Here is a 20,528-nt window from a genome sequence, read left to right on the forward strand (position 1 = left end):
GTGCAGAGGTATTCAAGGCAACATAATATACTCAATTTGCTAAGCAGATACAGAATACTTAAGCACTATAGTACTGTGAAATATAAAATAGGCTTTAACAAGGCACCAGAACATAAAGATCAAGAACAAGGGATCTCATATGATGCTGAAGGGAGGCTCAAAAAGAACATGAGAAAATATATTGTTTTCACTAAAATGCTAGTTGATACCTGACTTCCTCCAGAGGTGGAAGAAGCAAAATAATGGCAGAAATCTAGCATGCATGGGACAGACAAAATGGATCTTAATGACTAAGACCTATGGCAGCATAATAGGCAGGCAGACTGGGTGGACCAAGTTGCCTTTACCTGCTGACGTTTTTTTAGATTTCTGTGTTACTTTTGAAGAACTGCTTTGCTGAGGCTATTCAAAGCACTAAAAGCATTGCCAGAGCACTCTTCAGGCATAGAAGTATACCTGACGCATGAAAATACAGAGGATATTTTGAGGAAATAACACCCACTCCAGGCACAGAAATGCTACTGTATCGAAGATCTCTTGAAGCCCTGATTAGATATCAAAACTCATAAAGAGCAGTGATGAGTCTTAAGGTACATCAACTGATAGAGACACTCATTCTACCAATGTCCCTAGATCTATCTCCAACGGGATTCTTCCTACGATGAATAGATAGATGAATAGATAGATGTAAAATAGATAGATGTAAAATTTTCATAGGAAGCATAAATGCTGTGTGAATTCTGTGGCTGATTGACAGTTGTAACTAAGCTACCACTCAGGAGAAGAACTAGTATGCAGCCACCTTCTCGGGAGATGAGATCTTGAAGTGGCAACCCAGAAAAAGAACTTCCCAGGCTGGAGATCCTTTAACAATTTGACAAAATTGTATTCAATTTTAAAAGAAACAAACAAAAAAAAAAAAAAAAGCTTGAATTATCTTGAGATGCCCTTCACTGAGCTGTAAATTTGAAGAAAACGATGATTGGAAAAAATGAATGTCAGTCTGTTGCTAGGTGGAGTTTTAAGTTCTAAAACTCTCAACTTGGAATTAGCTCTCTACCCTTATATCCATAACCCTTTTTCTCTCTTTATCCAAAACTGCTCAAGACACCTTACCGCCCATGGCATAGCATTTAATTCTTTCTAAAGTCGATTTGTTCTAAATGTGCATGGTTTTAAGCAAACAACTGGATGCTATGGGGCATACACAGATAAGGCTTGTAGCTGTTGGAGTTCTGTCTTGCAGTCCAGCTGGCTCCAGCAAAAGGCTCTGTCCACTTTCTTGTGCTAGTCAAAAGTTCTATATAATTTAATCTCTTAGGTTTCACTGTTTTTCTCTAGAACACATTTATATAGCCGTCTGAAACTTGGGCAAAAGTCCTTTTAAAGGGCTAATAGCATCTTTCATTGATTTTAGATGTTCCAGCATCATTATTTGTGCCACATCTGTTACAGTTCTCCTGTGAATTTCCATCCGATACCTGTTCATTCCATGACCTTTGAACAAATACTTTGTTGTTTTTTGTTTTTGCTATTGTTATGCAAAATTTCCAAAAAGTTCAACAAATTTCATCTTGGCTATTGCTAAAACCATTCTTTACAATTTATTAAAAATGGGAGAAAAAAATTTTTTCCCTCCAATACTGTGGATTTTAGTTGTATGTGTTTGCAAATAATTTGTACATATTGAGCCAATTAGATTTTCAAAATTTTGTGATATAAAAAGTGTGAATATATTTGAACTTTTCTTGGAATTCAGAGATTTTGGCATAGGAACATTTCATAGGAAGGCATAATTATAAGAATGCATGTCTTCCGTAATGAAGAAGGATTAGACTAGAGGAAACTTGGAAAGTGTAGATTTTTGTGCTTCTGAAGACTACACTGAACTAGTCATTGGTTTGTGAAAGAGAACAGTCATGCCCACACACACTGATTTCTACTAGCCCCCTTCCTAAAAATTAGCTGTCATACCTTCTGTCCATCTGCATTGCTTGCCACACTAGGACATTCACAGATGCCGTAAAGTGTTACTTTACCAGTGCATAAGCTTCACCCTAAGCTTTGGGTGGACCACAGCAGTTCCTAATGGAACCATGCTTGTGTGTGTTGTGAGATCCATCCACATACACCATTAATGGATGCGCCAGGAGCAGGTAAGTGAATATCGCATTTCCGAATGGGGTTTTCAGGGCCCAGGGCAGGGTGGGATGGGCTTGTGCAAGAGGCTGCAGGAGGATAGAGGGTAGGGAAGGGAGGGGGGGGGGTGAAGGAGGGAGCCTTATTACCAGATAAAACAACTGGGAAAGGGGGGAGAGGGTGTCATTCTGTGATCCCCACAACTTTTTAAAAAAAGGTTTGGAGATGATTTGGGGGTGAGAGATGCTCAACTCAGTAGGACACGTTATAAAATATTGGAGTGGAGGGAAGGTTATCAGGCTGTAGGCTAGCTGCACACCTTTATTTTATTTTTATACATTGCAACTTAATCAACTATATTCTTTTGAATATAATTACTTACTTATCCAGCTACACAAGGCCAGATAACTTTAGGCCTGCCTCAAAGCTGGTCTAAAGTTATCCGGCTAACTTAGCTGCATACAAACAAAAATTAGCCAACTTATCTGGATAACTTAAACCCACTCCCAGAATGCCCTCGGAATGCCTTTTTTATCCAGGTAGATTTTAGCCAAATAATCACTTATCCAGCTAAAATCTAGCTGAATAACATGTGAATTATCTAGCTAAATGGCTCCAAATATGGACCTCGTTGTGTCCTAGAAATTAATTTGAGATGATTATATTATATAATCTCCAGTGGAATAGTTGCTAGCCTTGATACATTCAGAAAGACCGTATGAAATAGGAGCCTAGGCTTGGTAAAATATTCCTCGTAGAAGCAATTCATAAATTCATTCTTGATTAGGATAATTTTCACTTCTCCCATGGAACTTGTGGGCCCTTGGTTACTTTATATCCATGGACTTGCAAGCTCATTTTCAAATAGAAATTCCCCGTAGAGTTTTCATTTGCAAATTTCTTGTCCAGTAGGGAGCATGGGCACATAAGTACCCACAGAGTTTGCAAACGTAAACTCCATGCTGGGAAGTATGTATGGGGAATTGCTTTACAGGGATGGTCATGATGCCACCGCTACACCTTTTCCCCATGGGGAAAAGTATGTGCACTGTTACTTTTCCCCCGCACTTCAGGGAGCAATTTTCAGAAGGCAAGTTTCCGGGGGTAACCAGCAGTTTACTCAAAGGAAAAACCATAAGGGATGGAAATTGAGAGCTCTATAATATGCTTGTATTTTTGAAGCCTTACAACTTTTTATAAGTTGATTTACACCTTGCTCTTCACATTAGGGGTTACTGCAAAATATTTATAGTGCTAACACCCAATGCTTTGAAGTTATAAAGCTACAGTATCCTATTTAAAACAAACAACAAATCCCCACACCACAAACAGTTAAACTTTAGCTTTGACCTGCTCATTCTGTTTGGACTTAAGGAAGGGAATGATAGCTCCTGAAAGCTGGTCACAAAATGTATTCAGTGAAGTCCAATAAAGACATATAATGCTTTTTGTTTATTTCTGTGCATTCAAGTGGACTAACATGGCAACCACACTACTTTATTATTAAGAATTAGCATTTCAAATAATTAACTGTTGTGAAACCGATGACCTCTAGGAAGTTCATACCCTGTATTTCAACCAATCACATAAGCTGCTGCCAAACTGTTCACTCTATTTAGTTAAGAATATCTGCCAGGAATCAAGTTGCTATTTACCACAGGATCCGAATTTATGGCTGATGCCTTGCTCTGACACAGGGAGGGGAATGACCTGCCTCAGTAATACACCGATGCCACCACCAAAATCAGTGCACATTGCATGGTTCCCACTCCCATGGAAGAAATGTGGCACAGAGACCACTGGCAATGGACTAGTTTGTAGAACTCTAGTCCAGTTGACAACAATAAATAATTAAAACAGAGCAAACTCTTACTGAATGAGGAGGTAGTACTGCTGTATTAATTCATGCCATTCCATTTCGGTAAGTGATAGGGTGGAGTCGAGATCTTCATCAATGTCTTCATGTTCCAGCTTCCCTAGATAGGCCTCCCATACATTGCAAGCCAGGTCTATTAAGTCTGTAAAAAGGCACCCCCATTTTATTTGATCAGAAAGCATAGATTCCAAGAAAAATACAGCTTTAGTCACATCAGAAAAAAAAGATTTGTCTCATTAACTGCTGTTATGATTATTCCTTTCAGTGTCATATGTATTATTGAAAGCAGGGGTGGCAATTTTTTTTTTTTTAAACACAGGGCCACATTATTCTCTCCTGCCTGTACCAGGGGCCAGAATCTCCCTTGGAGCTCCAGTCCAGTAGCAAGGGGATGGGGTGTGAGGACAGGGAAGAGGGTTCCCACTCAAAGCGCAAGTCCAGTGGTGGTGGCAGTGGTTTCCTCAGAGCTGAGGTTGGGGGAGGGGCTGTGCATCCCTTAGATATATGACTTATGACATAGCAGCTAGTTTCATAGCAGCTTCCTATTTTGTCAGCTGTATTTAGATTTAGTTTTTAAATAATTTTTACTTACTGTTGTGTTTTTTTATGTTGTATATTTTAACACTGTGAATGTTTATGATGTAGTCTGTGTTGAACTGTTGGAAATTGTGGAACAAAAATGGAATAAATAAATGGTGTGCCAAGGATCCATCAAGCCCAGCATCCTGTTTCCAACAGTGGCCAATCCAGGCCATAAAAACCTGGCAAGTACCCAAACAATAATAGACCCCATGCTACTGATGCCAATGATAGCAGTGGCTATTCCCTAAGTACATTTGATTAATAGCAGTTAATGGACTTCTCCTCCAAGAACTTATCCAAACCTTTTTAATCCCAGCTACACTAACTGCACTAACCACATCCCCTGGCAACAAATTCCAGAGTTTAATTGTGCGCTGAGTGAAAAAGAATTTTCTCCGATTCGTTTTAAATGTGCTACAAGTGCTGAAAGTGTCGGGCTGCAGAGGAAAGATGGTGCCGTAGTGTAGCTCCAAGATCGTTCCTGTCTTCTGTTGATCTCAGCAGCAAATGTTCAAAGTGTCAGTATTTTTTTTGTGTGTGTGCGCGATACAGGGCTCTTGCTGATGAGATTGGCAAGAGCTAAGGATGTGCCATGGATGCCCTCTCCAATCATACACTGTGAGGCTCAACACAGGGAGGCCTTATCAGTAATTCAGCAAGCGGACAAGTTATCCTGCTAACAAGTCAGAAAACTTGTACAGGATATTCACTGGAATAAATGTCCCACTGATATCTGAATAAAGTTGATGCTAGTTAGGTTTAAAGTTATTCAGCTAAAGATGGCTATAGTTAAAAGAATATATAGTTTAATAAGTGGCACAGTGTTGTTAACAAATAAATAAATAAATAAATATATAGGAATACGGCCTGGGACCCGATTCCCACACCCCCACCTAAAATTTAACAAATGGTCCTACCAGGCCGAGCACAGCCCACCCCCCAAAGTCCCTCCGAAAGCAGATAAAAATGTGGGAGGTCCACTAGTCAGCCTCCCACACACACTGCCCCTAACCCCCTCCCACTCACTCAGCATCTTTAGATATTCTGTGTTTGAGTCAGGATCTCAGTGCTTTAGTATGATCCTGGCCGCTTTCAATGTTGCTATAAGAGAGACACTGGGAGCATAAACTACCATTGTTTCTAACAGCATTGTAAACTACTGCCATATGTGATGCTAGTAGCTTAAACTGGGTGTTGCTCTCCTAGCAACTTTAAAAGTGACCAGTGACATGCTTTTGGAGGAGTTTGAGGTATTGGGGGTGCTCGGCTCAGCACGGCCATTTGTTAAGTTTTGGATGTGGGTGTGGGAATCGGGCCATGGGCCCGCACCTCCCTGGCATTTTTTTGTACACTTGTTTTGTTTTAATAATTTCTCCTTCTGCACCAGCTTTACAAGGGACAATAAGAAAACTGAGCTCAAAAGAAAGACAGATCAGAAAGCCACCCCCCCCCCCCCCCTCAGATTGCAATCCCAGACCCTGGCCAAAATCTGGGCATTGGTAAAGCTGAAACCAATCCAAAATCTGAGAGAAACAACTGCATAAAAACAAGGGCAGAAATAAAGTCCCCAACAAAAGAGACAGATGAAAGGATACAATTTGAATACAATGGATAGGAAAGACAATCCATTGTGTATTCATTACTCAACCAAAAGTCTGAACTAGGATCTACTGCAAGAGGAATAGATTTCCTTAGCCCTAGCATTAGTGTCTGTGAATGTGTAGGACCTTTAGGCACATCAATCTTCTCATTTCAGTTAGCAATAACATGACTACTGATGCACAAAGTGATGCATAACAGGAGGCATCGTTGCAATATCTAGCACATAGTGTTGTTTTTAACATACTGGATTACCTGCCCCATTCTGTATCGTCTTTCTACATTCTCCTGTAGCTTTTTCAATGTTTTTGCTAGACGCACTGTGAGAGACAACCCACTTAAGTATACTGGATGCCGCATTGTGTCTGAAATCATCTGAAACAATGACAAAAAGAGTTTTAGTCTTAAATGTGTGAGAGCCCGATGACACTAATAGCACTACATAAAATCCTTTTAGTTATCTCAGCTAGCAATGATAACAAAATCATTAAGCCTTCCCTTCTAGTTCAGATTTGTTTTCATGCCTGAGAAGATAAGCGGAATTGATTGAATGCAGTCACATCCACAAGGAAGCACGATTGCTACCCCTCATCCCAGTAACCTGGGTATTCACTTCACCCCGTCTGAGAAGAATACTGTTCATTAATAATAATAATCAATAATACAATTAATGCTTTCATTACCTAGTTTTAGTACTTCTGTGAATAGTAATTTTGATACTTCTACACATACCCAGCTACCTCCCCCTCAAGGCAACATTGGAAATGAGTCTTTACTATTTTTGTAAGCTAATCCGTCTTAGTCATACCCATCAGTGAAGTCTATGTACTAGGATGTGCTGAAGCTGCCACGGATTTGTATGCACATTTTCCTGCGCAAAGCCCTATACGGGTATGTAATAAGGGTTTTGTGCAAGGGGAAAAAGCACGTTCAAACGCGCTTACTGACCTGCACTTTTTCTGCGCAAGAGCATGCTAATGGCTTGCAAAGGAGGCGATTATCTATTCATGGGCAATGCAGGGAGCCACGCTAGAAGAAAGAAATACTAGTACGGGTTTTTTAGTGCCATGGTCAGGGCACGAGTTAAGTGCCAAATCGGGGGCCATTTTATTCCATTGCTTGCATTGGTGTGGTTGTGTGTCCGTTCATCTCTGGTGTTATTACTATGGAGATTTCTGATTGTTTCCAGCTGTTCCTGATGCTGTGGTATACCCTGTGGTTGCGCCAAAGAATGACAGCAGCAGAAAGTATAGCAGGAAAGAGAGGAGCAGGAGAGAGCAGGCAGATAGGAGGGATTGTCAGGAGCAGGCTGTTCCGGTTGGAACAGGCCATAGAAGGGTACTGAGGCAGTGGATATTTTGCCTCACGACCACTCTGCTGGGGATGCCAGAGCTGGATATGGTGAGGACATACAGACTGAGCAAGAGGAAAAATCTCTAAACTGCTATTAATTAATAAGCAATAGTAGATTGAGATTTATTTAATGTTTGGGTACTTGTGACTTGGATTGGCCACTGTTTGAAACAGGATATCTGGCTTGATGGACCCTTGGTCTGACCCAGTATGGCACGTCTTATGAGCTCCAGGGCTATTATGGGCCTGTATGAAGAACTCAGAGAGAATACTGATCCCCTGACAGATCATGGACATGCAATCCCAGGCCTGGTGAAGCCGCTTGGAGCCCTTCATTTTCTTGCCACTGGTTCTTTCCAGAACACAGTGGCTGGCATGGAGCAATCAACGTTCTCCCGACACTTCACCCAGGTACTGAGGGCCATTCTGAAGGGGTCAAGCAGTACATCAGATACCTTTAGAAGTAGCTTCAGAAGTGGAAAAAAATGAAGAGAACATTTTTCAATATAGCCGGCATTCCAAATGTGATATATACTATTGATATTACCCATATAGCTCTCACCCCTCCTCATGGAAGAGACATGGTATAATCAGAATGGGAAACATTACCACTCCCTTAATATTCAAGTGGTGTGCAATGCAGAAATGAAGATTCTTAGCATTGTGGCAAAATTCCCTGGTAGCAGCCATGATTCCTTCATCCTGGCCCAGTCAGCACTTGCTCAGCAGTTCACAGAAGGGAAATATAGTGAAGGCTGGTTGCTGGGTAAGTTATAAATAAAAGTGGCGTTATTTGAAATGTGGGGATGGAGGGTGTACAGTTCAAAATTGTAAATTTTAGTCAGAAGCAAACGTGCAGAGGAGGGAATAAAAGGCTAGTTAGAATGTGCTTTCTGGTACTTGTGCCCAGTGTCTACTAAATTGGTTATTTATCTGCAAGGTCATGTCTTACTCTTTACTTTGCATTTTTTCACACATGCATGAGAAAGATTATATTATTCTTCCCTGGGAGCCTTCAAGCTGACATGTTTAACTGATTAGTAGTTATTGGGGCAAACATGTTTTAGTAAGAATATACTAATATGCCTGCAGTCAGATTTAGTTAAGGCAAAAACTCACAGTAAAAACTTTTTAAAATATATCCGAAGCAGAAAGCCTGTGCGGGAGTCAGTTGGACCGTTAGATAATCGAGGGGTTAAAGGGGCACTTAGAGCAGATAAGGCCATCGCGGAAAGATTAAATAATTTCTTTGCTTCGGTGTTTACTAAAGAGTATGTTGGGGAGATACCCGTTCCGGAGAAGGTTTTCATGGGTAATGATTCAGATGGACTGAACCAAATCATGGTGAACCTAGAAGATGTGGTAGGCCTGATTGATAAACTGAAGAGTAGTAAATCACCTGGACCGGATGGTATACACCCCAGGGTTCTGAAGGAACTCGAAAATGAAATTTCAGACCTATTAGTAAAAATTTATAACCTATCATTAAAATCATCCATTGTACCTGAAGACTGGAGGATAGCTAATGTAACCCCAATATTTAAAAAGGGCTCCAGGGGCGATCCGGGAAACTACAGACTGGTTAGCCTGACTTCAATGCCAAGAAAAATAGTGGAAAGTGTTCTAAACATCAAAATCACAGAACATATAGAAAGACATGGTTTAATGGAACAAAGTCTTGCCTCACAAATCTGCTTCACTTTTTTGAAGGAGTTAATAAACATGTGGATAAAGGTGGACCGGTAGATGTAGTATACTTGGATTTTCAGAAGGCGTTTGACAAAGTTCCTCATGAGAGGCTTCTAGGAAAAGTAAAAAGTCATGGGATAGGTGGCGATGTCCTTTCGTGGATTACAAACTGGCTAAAAGACAGGAAACAGAGAGGATTAAATGGGCAATTTTCTCAGTGGAAGGGAGTGGACAGTGGAGTGCCTCAGAGATCCGTATTGGGACCCTTACTTTTCAATATATTTATAAGTGATCTGGAAAGAAATACGACGAGTGAGGTAATCAAATTTGCACATGATACAAAATTGTTCAGAGTAGTTAAATCACAAGCAGATTGTGATAAATTGCAGGAAGACCTTGTGAGACTGTAAAATTGGGCATCGAAATGGCAGATGAAATTTAATGTGGATAAGTGCAAGGTGATGCATATAGGGAAAAATAACCCATGCTATAGTTACACAATGTTAGGTTCCATATTAGCTGCTACCACCCAAGAAAGAGATCTAGGCATCATAGTGGATAACAAATTGAAATAGTCGGTTCAATGTGCTGCGGCAGTCAAAAAAGCAAACAGAATGTTGGGAATTTTTAGGAAGGGAATGGTGAATAAAACAGAAAATGTCATAATGCCTCTGTATCGCTCCATGGTGAGACCCCATCTGGTCGCCACATCTCAAAAAAGATATAATTGCGATGGAGAAGGTACAGAGAAGGGCGACCAAAATGATAAGGTGAATGGAACAGCTCCCCTTTGATGAAAGACTAAAGAGGTTAGGACTTTTCAGCTTGGAGAAGAGACGGCTGAGGTGGGATATGATAGAGATGTTTAAAATCATGAGAGGTCTAGAACTGGTAGATGTGAATCGGTTATTTAGTCTTTCAGATAATAGAAAGACTAGGGGGCACTCCATGAAGTTAGCATGTGGCACATTTAAAACTAATTGGAGAAAGTTCTTCTTCATTCAGGGGCGGATTTTAAAAGGAGCGCGAATAGGCCTACTTTTGTTTGCGCTCAGGCGCAAACAAAAGTACGCTGGATTTTAGTAGATACGCGCGGAGCCGTGCGTATCTACTAAAAAACCTGGATCGGTGCGCGCAAGGCTATGGATTTTGTATAGCCGGCGAGCGCCGAGCCGCGCAGCCTACCCCCGTTCCCTCCGAGGCCGCTCCGAAATCGGAGCGGCCTCGGAGGGAATCCTCTAACACCCTCCCCTCACCTTCCCCTCCTTCCTCTACCTAACCCACCCACCCGGCCCTGTCTATACCCCCCCCTTACCTTTGTTGGGGGATTTACGCCTCCCGGAGGGAGGCGTAAATCCCTGCGCGCCGGGCCGCGACCTGGGGGCGGGTACGGAGGGCGTGGCCACGCCCCCGGACCGCCCCAGGCCATAGCCACGCCCCCGTACCCGCCCCCAAAACGCTGCTGACATGCCCCGAAAACGCCGTGACGACCGGGACCGCCCCCCGACACGCCCCCTCCGAAAACCCTGGGACTTACGCGAGTCCCGGGGCTCTTCGCGCGCCGGTAGGCCTATGTAAAATAGGCTTACCGGCGCACAGGGCAATGCTCGCGTAAATCCGCCCGGTTTTGGGCGGATTTACGCGAGCAGGGCTCTGAAAATCCGCCCCTCAATGCACAATTAAACTCTGGAATTTGTTGCCAGAGGATGTGGTTAGTGCAATTAGTATAGCTGTGTTTAAAAAAGGATTAAGTTCTTGGAGGAGAAGTCCATTACCTATTAAATTGATTTAGAAAACAGCCACTGCTATTACTAGCAACGGTATCATGAAATAGACTTAGTTTTTGGGTACTTGCCAGGTTCTTATGGCCTGGATTGGCCACTGTTGGAAACAGGATGCCGAGCTTGATGGACCCTTGGTCTGACCCAGTATGGCATGTTCTTATGATCATCATTGTACATGCTGTCTGCTACATGGGTGCTATCATGCCTAATATGCCACATAGAAACATAGAAATGACTGCAGAAGAAGACCAAACGGCCCATCCAGTCTGCCCAGCAAACTTTACACTTCTTTTTTCTCATACTTATCTGTTTCTCTTGGCTCTTAGTAACCTTTGGTTCTATTTCCCTTTCACCCCCACCATTAAATGTAGAGAGCAGTGATGGAGCTGCATCCAAGTGAAATATCAAGCTTGATTAGTTAGGGGTAGTAATCGCCGCAATAAGCATGCTACACCCATGCTTATTTGTTTACCCAGACTATGTTATTCAGCCCTTATTGGTTGTTTTTCTTCTCCCCTGCCGTTGAAGCAGAGAGCTATGCTGGATATGCGTGAAGTATCAGTTTTTCTTCTCCCCTGCCGTTGAAGCACAGAGCTATGCTGGATATGCGTGAAGTATTAGTTTTTCTTCTCCCCTGCCGTTGAAGCAGAGAGCTATGCTGGATTTGCATTGAAAGTGAAGTATCAGGCTTATTTGGTTTGGGGTAGTAACCGCCGTAACAAGCCAGCTACTTCCTGCTTTGTGAGTGCAAATCCTTTTTTCCACATTTCCTCTTGCCGTTGAAGCTTAGAGCGATGTTGGAGTCGCAGTAACCGTGTGTATGTTTATTGAATAAGGGTATTATCTCCAGGCAGTAGCCGTCATTCTGGCGAACCACCCACTCTTCATTGACGTCCTCTTGACTTTATGGATCCGCAGTGTTTATCCCACGCCCCTTTGAAGTCCTTCACACACTACATGCCACACGTCAGCATGTAGTGCTGAGCATCTAGGGCAGACTAGTAAGTGTATATCAGGACATGGGTAGCCAGTGGTTAGCTCGCAGGGGTGGGTAAAGATGGCAGGGAACTTTCAGGAAGATAAATCATTTTTTGTTTCTGAAAAGATATAATTGTAGTTTTTTTGTTCTACAGGTGATACTGGCTATGGATGCAGGTCATGTCTGCTGACACCACTGGCAGTGCCTCAAAATGCTGCTGAAAGAAAATATCAGGAGGCACACGTCAAAACCAAGAGAGTAATAGAGCGCACATTTGGTTTACTTAAAAGTAGATTCTGGTGCCTGGACTGCTCAGAAGGGGCTCTCCAATACTCACCTAAAAAAGTAGCAGATATTGCGGTAGCATGCTGTATGCTTTACAATATAGCCCTTAAGCATAGCATCGAGCAGGAATTGAACCCAGACGTAGAAACAGAGCCACAGATGTGCACTCCAGCCCCAGAAAGCAACAACACAGCAAGGGGAAATGAAATAAGGTGAAAGGTGATAGACTGTTTTGGATGAGCAGCACCATTTCCTTTTGGCCTGTGCCCGAAAGTTCTGGAATTGTGTTTAAAGGTCTGATATTTGTTCTTGTACGTTCTTTTTATTGTATTGATAATGTTTATTTTTTTTAATAATTACTTGTTTTTTTAATGTTCTATATCTGCATTGGATTCTGTCCTTGGTATGGATGGTCTTTGGGGTTTGCCAGCCTAGTGTCCAGGCTCCACTGGCTTACAGAGTTGGGTAGGCAACCCACATACACACCTCTGCCAAGCTCAGCAACATGTTGCAGTTAATTTCTCTCTACATTGAGGTAGTAGACTCTGTGCTCATATACACCAATACTTTGATACTAGTGTCCTTGGAAGTGGAGATTTCCACGCTTTTTTCAGAGAGGGGGGGAGGATGGGAAAGGGTGATGAAAATAAGAAGAGAGGTGGTACGAGAGGAGTGGATGGAGATAATAGTTGGACGGGGTTAGTAGTAATGGAGGGGGAGGGGGAGGGGAAGGTGTTAGTAGCAACCCATGCTTGGAAAAGGGGGGGGGGGGGAGAGAGAGTGAGTACTGGGGTTGGTGGACTTTAGAGAGGGGCAGGGAGGATGGAAAAGGGTGGTGAAAATTAGAAAAGAGGTGGTAGGAGTTTATAGTAGGAAGGGCGTGTCCTGATTTGCACATAGCTTTGCGCCTTTCTCAGCACCCAAGCCACTCCAATTCACACACAGTTTTGTGTCTAGGATCCTCACCTTTGAATGAAGCTTCATCTTTTGCACTCTAATTCTGAATTGTACCATCAAGTGATAACTGAATTCCAGATAATCATCCTTTATGCAGCCATTCCTTTATCTCCAGAATTTGAGCTTCCCTGCCTAGGTCTTTATCCCATGGCTTGTGTTAGGAGCAACCCATGCTTTTGGGGGGGGGGGGATGGGAAAGGGTGGTGAAAATTAGAAGAGAGGCGAGGGAGTTAATAGTGGAAAGGGCGTGTCCCAATTTGCACAAAGCTAGGTGCCTATCTTGACGCACATAGATACATGCGCATCTAGGCATGTACCCATACACACGCACATGCTCACTTCCGCAAGGGCGGAACTTCCTGTTGTTCTCGGGTGTGTCACCACAATGCCTCCACCAGCGTGCCAGCCAAATTTCACCACCAGGGACCTTGCCCTTTCGGCATCCCTGGTGATGGTGAATGAAGCCAATTTGTTCAGGCGCGCTGGTGAGAGGCACAACATGACAACGATGGTCCGAGCCTGAGGAACTGAAGCAGGCTTTTGACAGAGAAGTCTCCCACCCAAGTGAAGTAAGTAGTGCCTGGGTTAGGTGTTAGAGAGGCTTGGGGATGGGTACTTAGAGCCTGGGGTGGGTTCTCTAGGTGCTGGAGATTGGAATATAGTGCATGAAGTGGGTACTTAGTGCCTTGAGTGGGGCTCTAGGGATGGATAGTGGTAATATAGTGCATGTGGTGGGTCAGAGTGAGTGATGGGTAGGATTTACTTGAAAATCTAAGACTATTCTCTAGTCTCAGCTAAACAGGCCCTTCCCAGAAGTCTGCCTGTTCTCTATTCTCAATAAGTTACACACAGGCACTTTCCAGAAGTCCCAGAGAGAGGGATGGAGCTCCTACTCTCAGACAGGACCTGGAGCTCCCAGATCCACGGGGCCACTCCTCTACCCACTGGCTCAGCAGCTTATCCTTCCCTGTGCCAGGCACTCTCTCCAAGAACCTCCCTCCTGGCAGGGTCCCATCTATAAACACTCTCCCCTCTAGGAGATTTGAAGAGGACAAGGCTCTCAGTCTGGTCCTGCACATAAGGGGGTACTAAGGGTGCTGCCTCACATATCCCCCCCCCCCCAGCCTAGGTCTTTCAGGCCACATGTCCTTACTCACCCTGGATCCACACAGGGGAGTACTCCACACTGCCCAATCCCTTCAGCCAGACTCTCCCCCTCTAGGGCCAAACATAAAAATCTAGGATTCTGTATACCCCCACTCATTAGGGTCATGACAGAAAGTACACCAACCACCATCCACAGTCCTTTTTTTTAGAGTTCTTCTGGAGTTCCGAGTTCCAGTTTCTCTTTGACAGGACTTTAGTAGCCTCCTCTGGGTAATGTGGTGGCAGCTTCTCCTTTCTTCCATCTGTGAGGAACCTCACCAAGCCTCTTTCTGAGGTTCTGGGGGCCGCTCACTCCAGTGTCTTCTCTGATCTTGCTGGGTCTTGGTGGCATCACCGTCTGGGATCTCAGTAGCCACTCCCGCTGAGGTCTTCTCCGCAACCGCTGGGATCTTGTGTTTTTTTCCTCTCAAAAAAAAGCAAAACAAATCCTGCTTGACCAGCTCTGGCTACACTTTTGTTGCACCTCTCAAGACAGGCCTAGCCCCTTTAATCTCCCTAACAGGCCCCTTACCTCTCTCTGGGTTTAAAGCAGTTTATATTTTCTGTGCTTTGCAGACTAGCAGCGCTCCAAAGCTCTGCAGAGCCACACCTTTTTTTTCAGCTGCTTCTGGCAGGCAGCCCAATTAACCAAACTTTTCCTCTTTCAAACAACTTTGTTCCCTCTTCAGTTTATATGCTCCCAGATCCCCACCAGACCTTCAGCAGTGCGCTTCCCAAGCTACACTCTCCTTTAGCAGTGCTGCTCAGAAATATTTTCTCAAGTTTTCCTCTGGAGCTTAGGTTTTTCTCTGCTTGGCTTAGAGAATCCCACATGATAGGACACAATATGTGATACTCAAATGGTCAAGAACTTGGACATAGCCAGAAGAATCACGCTGAGACTCTGCTGTAACTTCAGTGCATTTATTTACAGTGCCACACTTAACACAGTCAGGACGGGCAAACACAAACACTCACTGTTTTCTAGTCTCAGCTAACCAGGCACTTCTGAGAAGTCAGCATGTTCTCTACTCTCAATAGGTTAAAACTAGGCACGTCCCAGAAGTCTCACTCCCATATCCAGGGGCCCCTCCTCTCTCCACTGACTCTTCAAATTATCCTTCCCTATACTGGGCACACCTTCCAAGCACTGCCCACTCAGCAGGGTCCTGCCTATAGACACTTCCTCTAGGGCAGGGGTCAGGAACCTTTTTGGCTGAGAGAGCCATAAACGCCACATATTTTAAAATGTAATTCCATGAGAGCCATACAATATGTTTAAAACTAAATACAAGGAAATGTGTGCATTTTATGTAAGATCACACTTTTAAAGTACAATAAGTCTCTGAAAATATTACACCAGGCCTTAAGACACCAATACATCTCCTATTAGGAAAACGGACCAAGTCAGGCTGCTATAGAGTCCTACACAGAAACTACACACCAGCAGAAAACCTCACCTGAATCACGTGCTGTCCCTCACCTAACATAGAATAAAGAGACCAAAACGCATAACAAGAAGCATGCAGAAAAAAATGAATTGGAAACTGCAACAAGCCAGAGTCTCTGTATGCAGTGTAACATAGGAAAAAAGAAACATCACCCATCCTTATAAAACAAATCAAGAAATATAAAATCATCAGCAGTAAAACTGTACTAACAAAAAGAACATATTTCGAAACAGCTGATGAGTGGAATATTCAATAATTAAAAACTCATATAAAACATTTCCAGATACCAACAAAATATTTCAAAATAGCAGACACAAAGACCCAGTAATGAAAAATAAGGATACAAAAATTTTTTTGCTCTGCATACCTGGGAACGTTTGATATCAGGTGTCCTGAGATTGTTCTGAATTAGCAGGAGGTGGGGTGGTTTGCTTGGAACTTTCTCCTCTCTCAGTCACATACCAGCGCTCTCTCTCATACTGGCTCTCAATGACACACCTATACACACATGCTCTCAGTACTCACATATACACATGTTTTTTCTCTCTCACTTATATAGGCTCTTAATTATACATTTACACACATGCTATCTTTTCACGCTTACACACACACACACAGGCTTTCAATCACATAAATACATGCTGTCTTTTTCTCTCACACACAGACTCTCATTCACATGCTTACAAACATGTCCTCTCTTTCTCTCATTTACACACAGGCTCTCAATCACATACTCACATGCTCCATCACCTAAACCAGCTCTCAATCACACACAGACACACATGATCTCTCTCTTACTTATACACACAGGCTCTTAATCATACATACACATGATTTCTCTCACACACAAAGGGTCTCAATCATACACACATACTCTTTCACACAAACAGGTTTTCAATCACAAACTTACACATACAGGTTCCCAATGGTAAACTTACATTCATGCTCTCTCTCTCTCTCACACAGGCAGGCTCTCAATCACAGACATACTCTCTTTTACATGTATAGGCTCTCAAGCCACGCTAGTGCGCTCGGCATCGGCCCGAAGAAAAGAAGACTGCAGCGCGGCTCGGGGGAAAATGAAGAGCTTCAACCGCGGCCGATGGGACTCCGCCTCCGCGAGGGCTGAAAATGAAGAGGTTAGCGTCGGGAGGAGGCTGCTGCCGCGAGTTCCCGGGGTGGGGGAGAGAGAGAGTGAATGAGCGAGCAAGCTCTCTCTTCACTCTCTCTCTCCCCCACCCCGGGAACTCGCGGCAGCAGCCTCCTCCCGACGCTAACCTCTTCATTTTCAGCCCTCGCGGAGGCGGAGTCCTATCGGCCGCGGTTGAAGCTCTTCATTTTCCCCCGAGCCGCGCTGCAGTCTTCTTTTCTTCGGGCCGATGCCGAGCGCACTAGCGTGGCCTCTTCTTGCCGCGCAGGCACCCGATACTCTCCACTTCCGCTTCCGGGTCGCGGGGGGGGCGGGTAGAAGAGAGCACGCCGGTGCCGCTGACTCCAGCTGTTCTGCCGCGTTCCGCCCGGGCTGACAGCATTTTAAGCCCGGGCGGAGGAGGACCGGGGAGCAGCTGGGTCAGCGGGAAAGTGTGGCGACTGTCTGCGAGCCAGATGCAGCCCTCAAAAGAGCCATATCTGGCTCACGAGCCATGGGTTCCCGACCCCTGCTCTAGGGATTTAAAGGGGACCAGGCTCTCCGCCTGGTCCTGCACATGCTCACAAAGGGACACTAGGAGCGCCGCCTCACAGGGGGTTATCAAAGAGAGTGATTAGAGGCAGAGGGCCAGGGACTGGGTACTTTTTGCTTTGGCTGAGAGCTATAGAGTGCTTTATAAATAATTGTTTCTAAAATGTAATTTATGTATAAAGGCATAGTTTTATGTATAAAAAATTATTCATGCATACATTTTAATCCAGTGTTATGTTTATTTTTGTGAATTTTCATCTTATCGATTGAGGATCTCAAGGAGGAGGCCAGATGGCGTTGTCTAAATCAGTGGGTCCCAACCTTTTTTGCACCAGGGACCGGCTTCAAGCAAGACCATTTTTCCATGGCCTGGCAGGGCGGGGTTATGGATGGGGTTGGATTTTAGTGCATAATTATTTAATTATGACATTTATAAATCCTGCACCTCCAGTTCTCTAACTCTGTGCATCCACTGAAATTCCCCCAAACAATGGAGATTGGATGTTTCCCTTACAGCTCAACATACTAAAAGATATTTTCAAATTCTGGTGTCACCTCACAGTAACAGCAGCACAAACACCTTCCACTGCCAGACACATTGTGAACTAACACAAAACCCCACAAAAAAAAAGACACTCAAAATCTATACTGCAATCCCATCGTAACATAACACCAAGGACTCAAACAACAAAAACCCTACCTGTGAATAAGCAAGGGTAAATATTACACTGGGTCCTAGGATAGCAATACACCACCTACTGAGGAAACAAAACAAACCCGATTGCTATAGATCCCTATACAGACACTACATGCTAGCAGAATCTCTCATCATGGTCACACACACAGAGCAGAGACAGACCCTCACCAAATACAGAATACAAAATAAAGGAGCACAAATTAGAAAAAACTGAAATGGAAACTCCAAGAAGCCAGACTTTGTGTATTAATGGAAAAATAGAACCACCATTCCTCTTAAAACAAATAAAATCAAGAAACATAAAGCATCAGTTATAATAGTAAAATCATACTAATAAAAGAATATTTTAAAACTACTGATAAATAGAATTTCTAGTAATTAAAATTATATACATTTTTTTCAATTTCCCAAACACCAATAAAATATTTCAAAACAGCACATATATCAAATAACACACAATAATTAAAACTAATAAGGATTTTAAAAAGCCCCTGCTGTCTTTCCTATAATTTTTCCCATAATTTTGCTTCTTTCTGTCTAGCCTGCTTTTGCATCCTTCTTAATTCTTTGCGCAGCTGCTTAATCTCAGACTGGATAGCCCTCTATCCTACTGTCACATTGACCTGTATCTGCTCTTGCTTAGCAATGAGTTCTGCTACTAGGTGCTCTGCAAAGGCATTCATGGAGGTGCATGGAATTTCAAAAGTTAACCCCTCCCCATTGCCAGCAGAGGCCTCGTCAGCAGCAGGGGACCTGCTGCCCCCAAAGTTGGGTGATGTTTGCATGCTAGTTAAATTTATCTCAACATTATCATTGTCCTCTTGCGAGTAACCCATGTGTTCACTAAACAGCATTATAGATGCATCCTGCAACCCATTTGCTGCAATGGTTTAATTTTCTGTCTCTGTTCCTGCGTCCTCTAAAGCAGGCTACTCTACCTTTGCAGCAGTCTCTTCTACCTCTATGCTATGCCCACAGCCTCCGACTGCAGCATCAGTGTCAGTCCTTCCTATATGAACCCCTGTGATGAAGTCCCTTTGTAGAATGGTCCTTACCAGAGCCACTAATTCTGTAAGCTGAACCTTGCATGGTGGCCCTCCTCCTGTCTGGCACATTGACCTTTCTATCTGGGCTACCTTGGCTTTTACAGTGAATCTGGTGTCATGCCAGCAATGCTTTAATTGTTTCACTGACCTGGTTTGCCACCGATAGGCTGAAGACATAGAAACATATAGAAACATAGAAATGACGGCAGAAGAAGACCAAACGGTCCATCCAGTCTGCCCAGCAAGCTTTCACACTTTTTTTTTTTCATACTTTTCTGTTACTCTTGTCCTTTTAAATAACTTTTTAGGTTCTATTTCCCTTCCACCCCCGCCATTGTAGATAGCAGTGCTGGAGCTGCAACTAAGTGAAGTATCTAGCTAATTGGTTTGGGGTAGTAACCGCCGTAATAAGCAAGCTACTCCCACGCTTGTTTACCCAGCCTGTGCAACTCAGTCTTTGTTGGTTGTTTGGATACAAATCCTCTTTTCTTCATTCCCACTGCCGTTGAAGCAGTGAGCTGTGCTGGATATGTATTCTAAGTGAAGTATCAGGCTTGATTCTGGGTAGTAACCACCGTAACAAGCAAGCTACACCCATGCTTATTTGTTTTACCCAGACTATGTAATTCAGACCTTGTTCATAGTTGTCTGAATATAAATAATCTTTTCTTCATTCCCCCTGCCGTTAAAGCAGACAGCTATGCTGGATATGCATTGAAAGTGAAGTATTAGGCATTTTTGGTTTAGGGTAGTAACTGCCGAAACAACCAATCTACTTCCCTGCTTTTATGTGGATGCAAATCCTTTTTTCCACATTTCCTCTTGCTGTTGAAGCATAGAGCAATGTTGGAGTTGCATTACACGTGTGTATGTTTACTGAATAAGGATATTCATCTCCAAGTAGTAGCCGTCTTTCCCGAAAGCCACCCCCCATGCCTCTTCTCTTCATTCCATCCTCTAGACCAGTGGTCCCCAAACCTGTCCTGGAGGGCCACCAGCCAGTCAGGTTTTTGGGATATCCTCAATGAATATGCATGAGAGAAAATTTGCATGCACTGCCTCCATAACATGCACATTTTCTCTCATGCATATTCATTGTGGATATCCCAAAAACCCAACTGGCTGGTGGCCCTCCAGGACAGGTTTGGGGACCACTGCTCTAGACTTTATGGATGCACAGTATTTATCCCACGCCCCTTTGAAATCCTTCACAATTTTGGTCTTCACCACTTCCTCCGGAAGGGCGTTCCAGGCATCCACCACC

General features: G+C 43.5%; 1 protein-coding gene across 6 annotated transcripts in view; it reads right to left on the reverse strand.

Annotated features, from left to right (window-relative positions):
* Positions 1–20,528, reverse strand: part of TTLL8 (tubulin tyrosine ligase like 8) — a 545,909-nt gene that overhangs the window by 314,692 nt on the left and 210,689 nt on the right. For 5 of the 6 annotated variants that reach the window (XM_029615311.1, XM_029615310.1, XM_029615308.1 and 2 more), the window contains 2 exons: positions 6,452–6,571; positions 4,013–4,157 (listed from right to left, as the gene is read on the reverse strand). In XM_029615311.1, coding sequence (XP_029471171.1) covers positions 4,013–4,157; positions 6,452–6,571 — 265 coding nt within the window. The remainder of the gene's footprint in view (positions 1–4,012; positions 4,158–6,451; positions 6,572–20,528) is intronic. The other variant, XM_029615309.1, reaches the window with a different exon arrangement.

Source organism: Rhinatrema bivittatum, chromosome 9, assembly GCF_901001135.1.
Source record: "Rhinatrema bivittatum chromosome 9, aRhiBiv1.1, whole genome shotgun sequence".
Lineage (NCBI taxonomy): Eukaryota > Metazoa > Chordata > Amphibia > Gymnophiona > Rhinatrematidae > Rhinatrema > Rhinatrema bivittatum.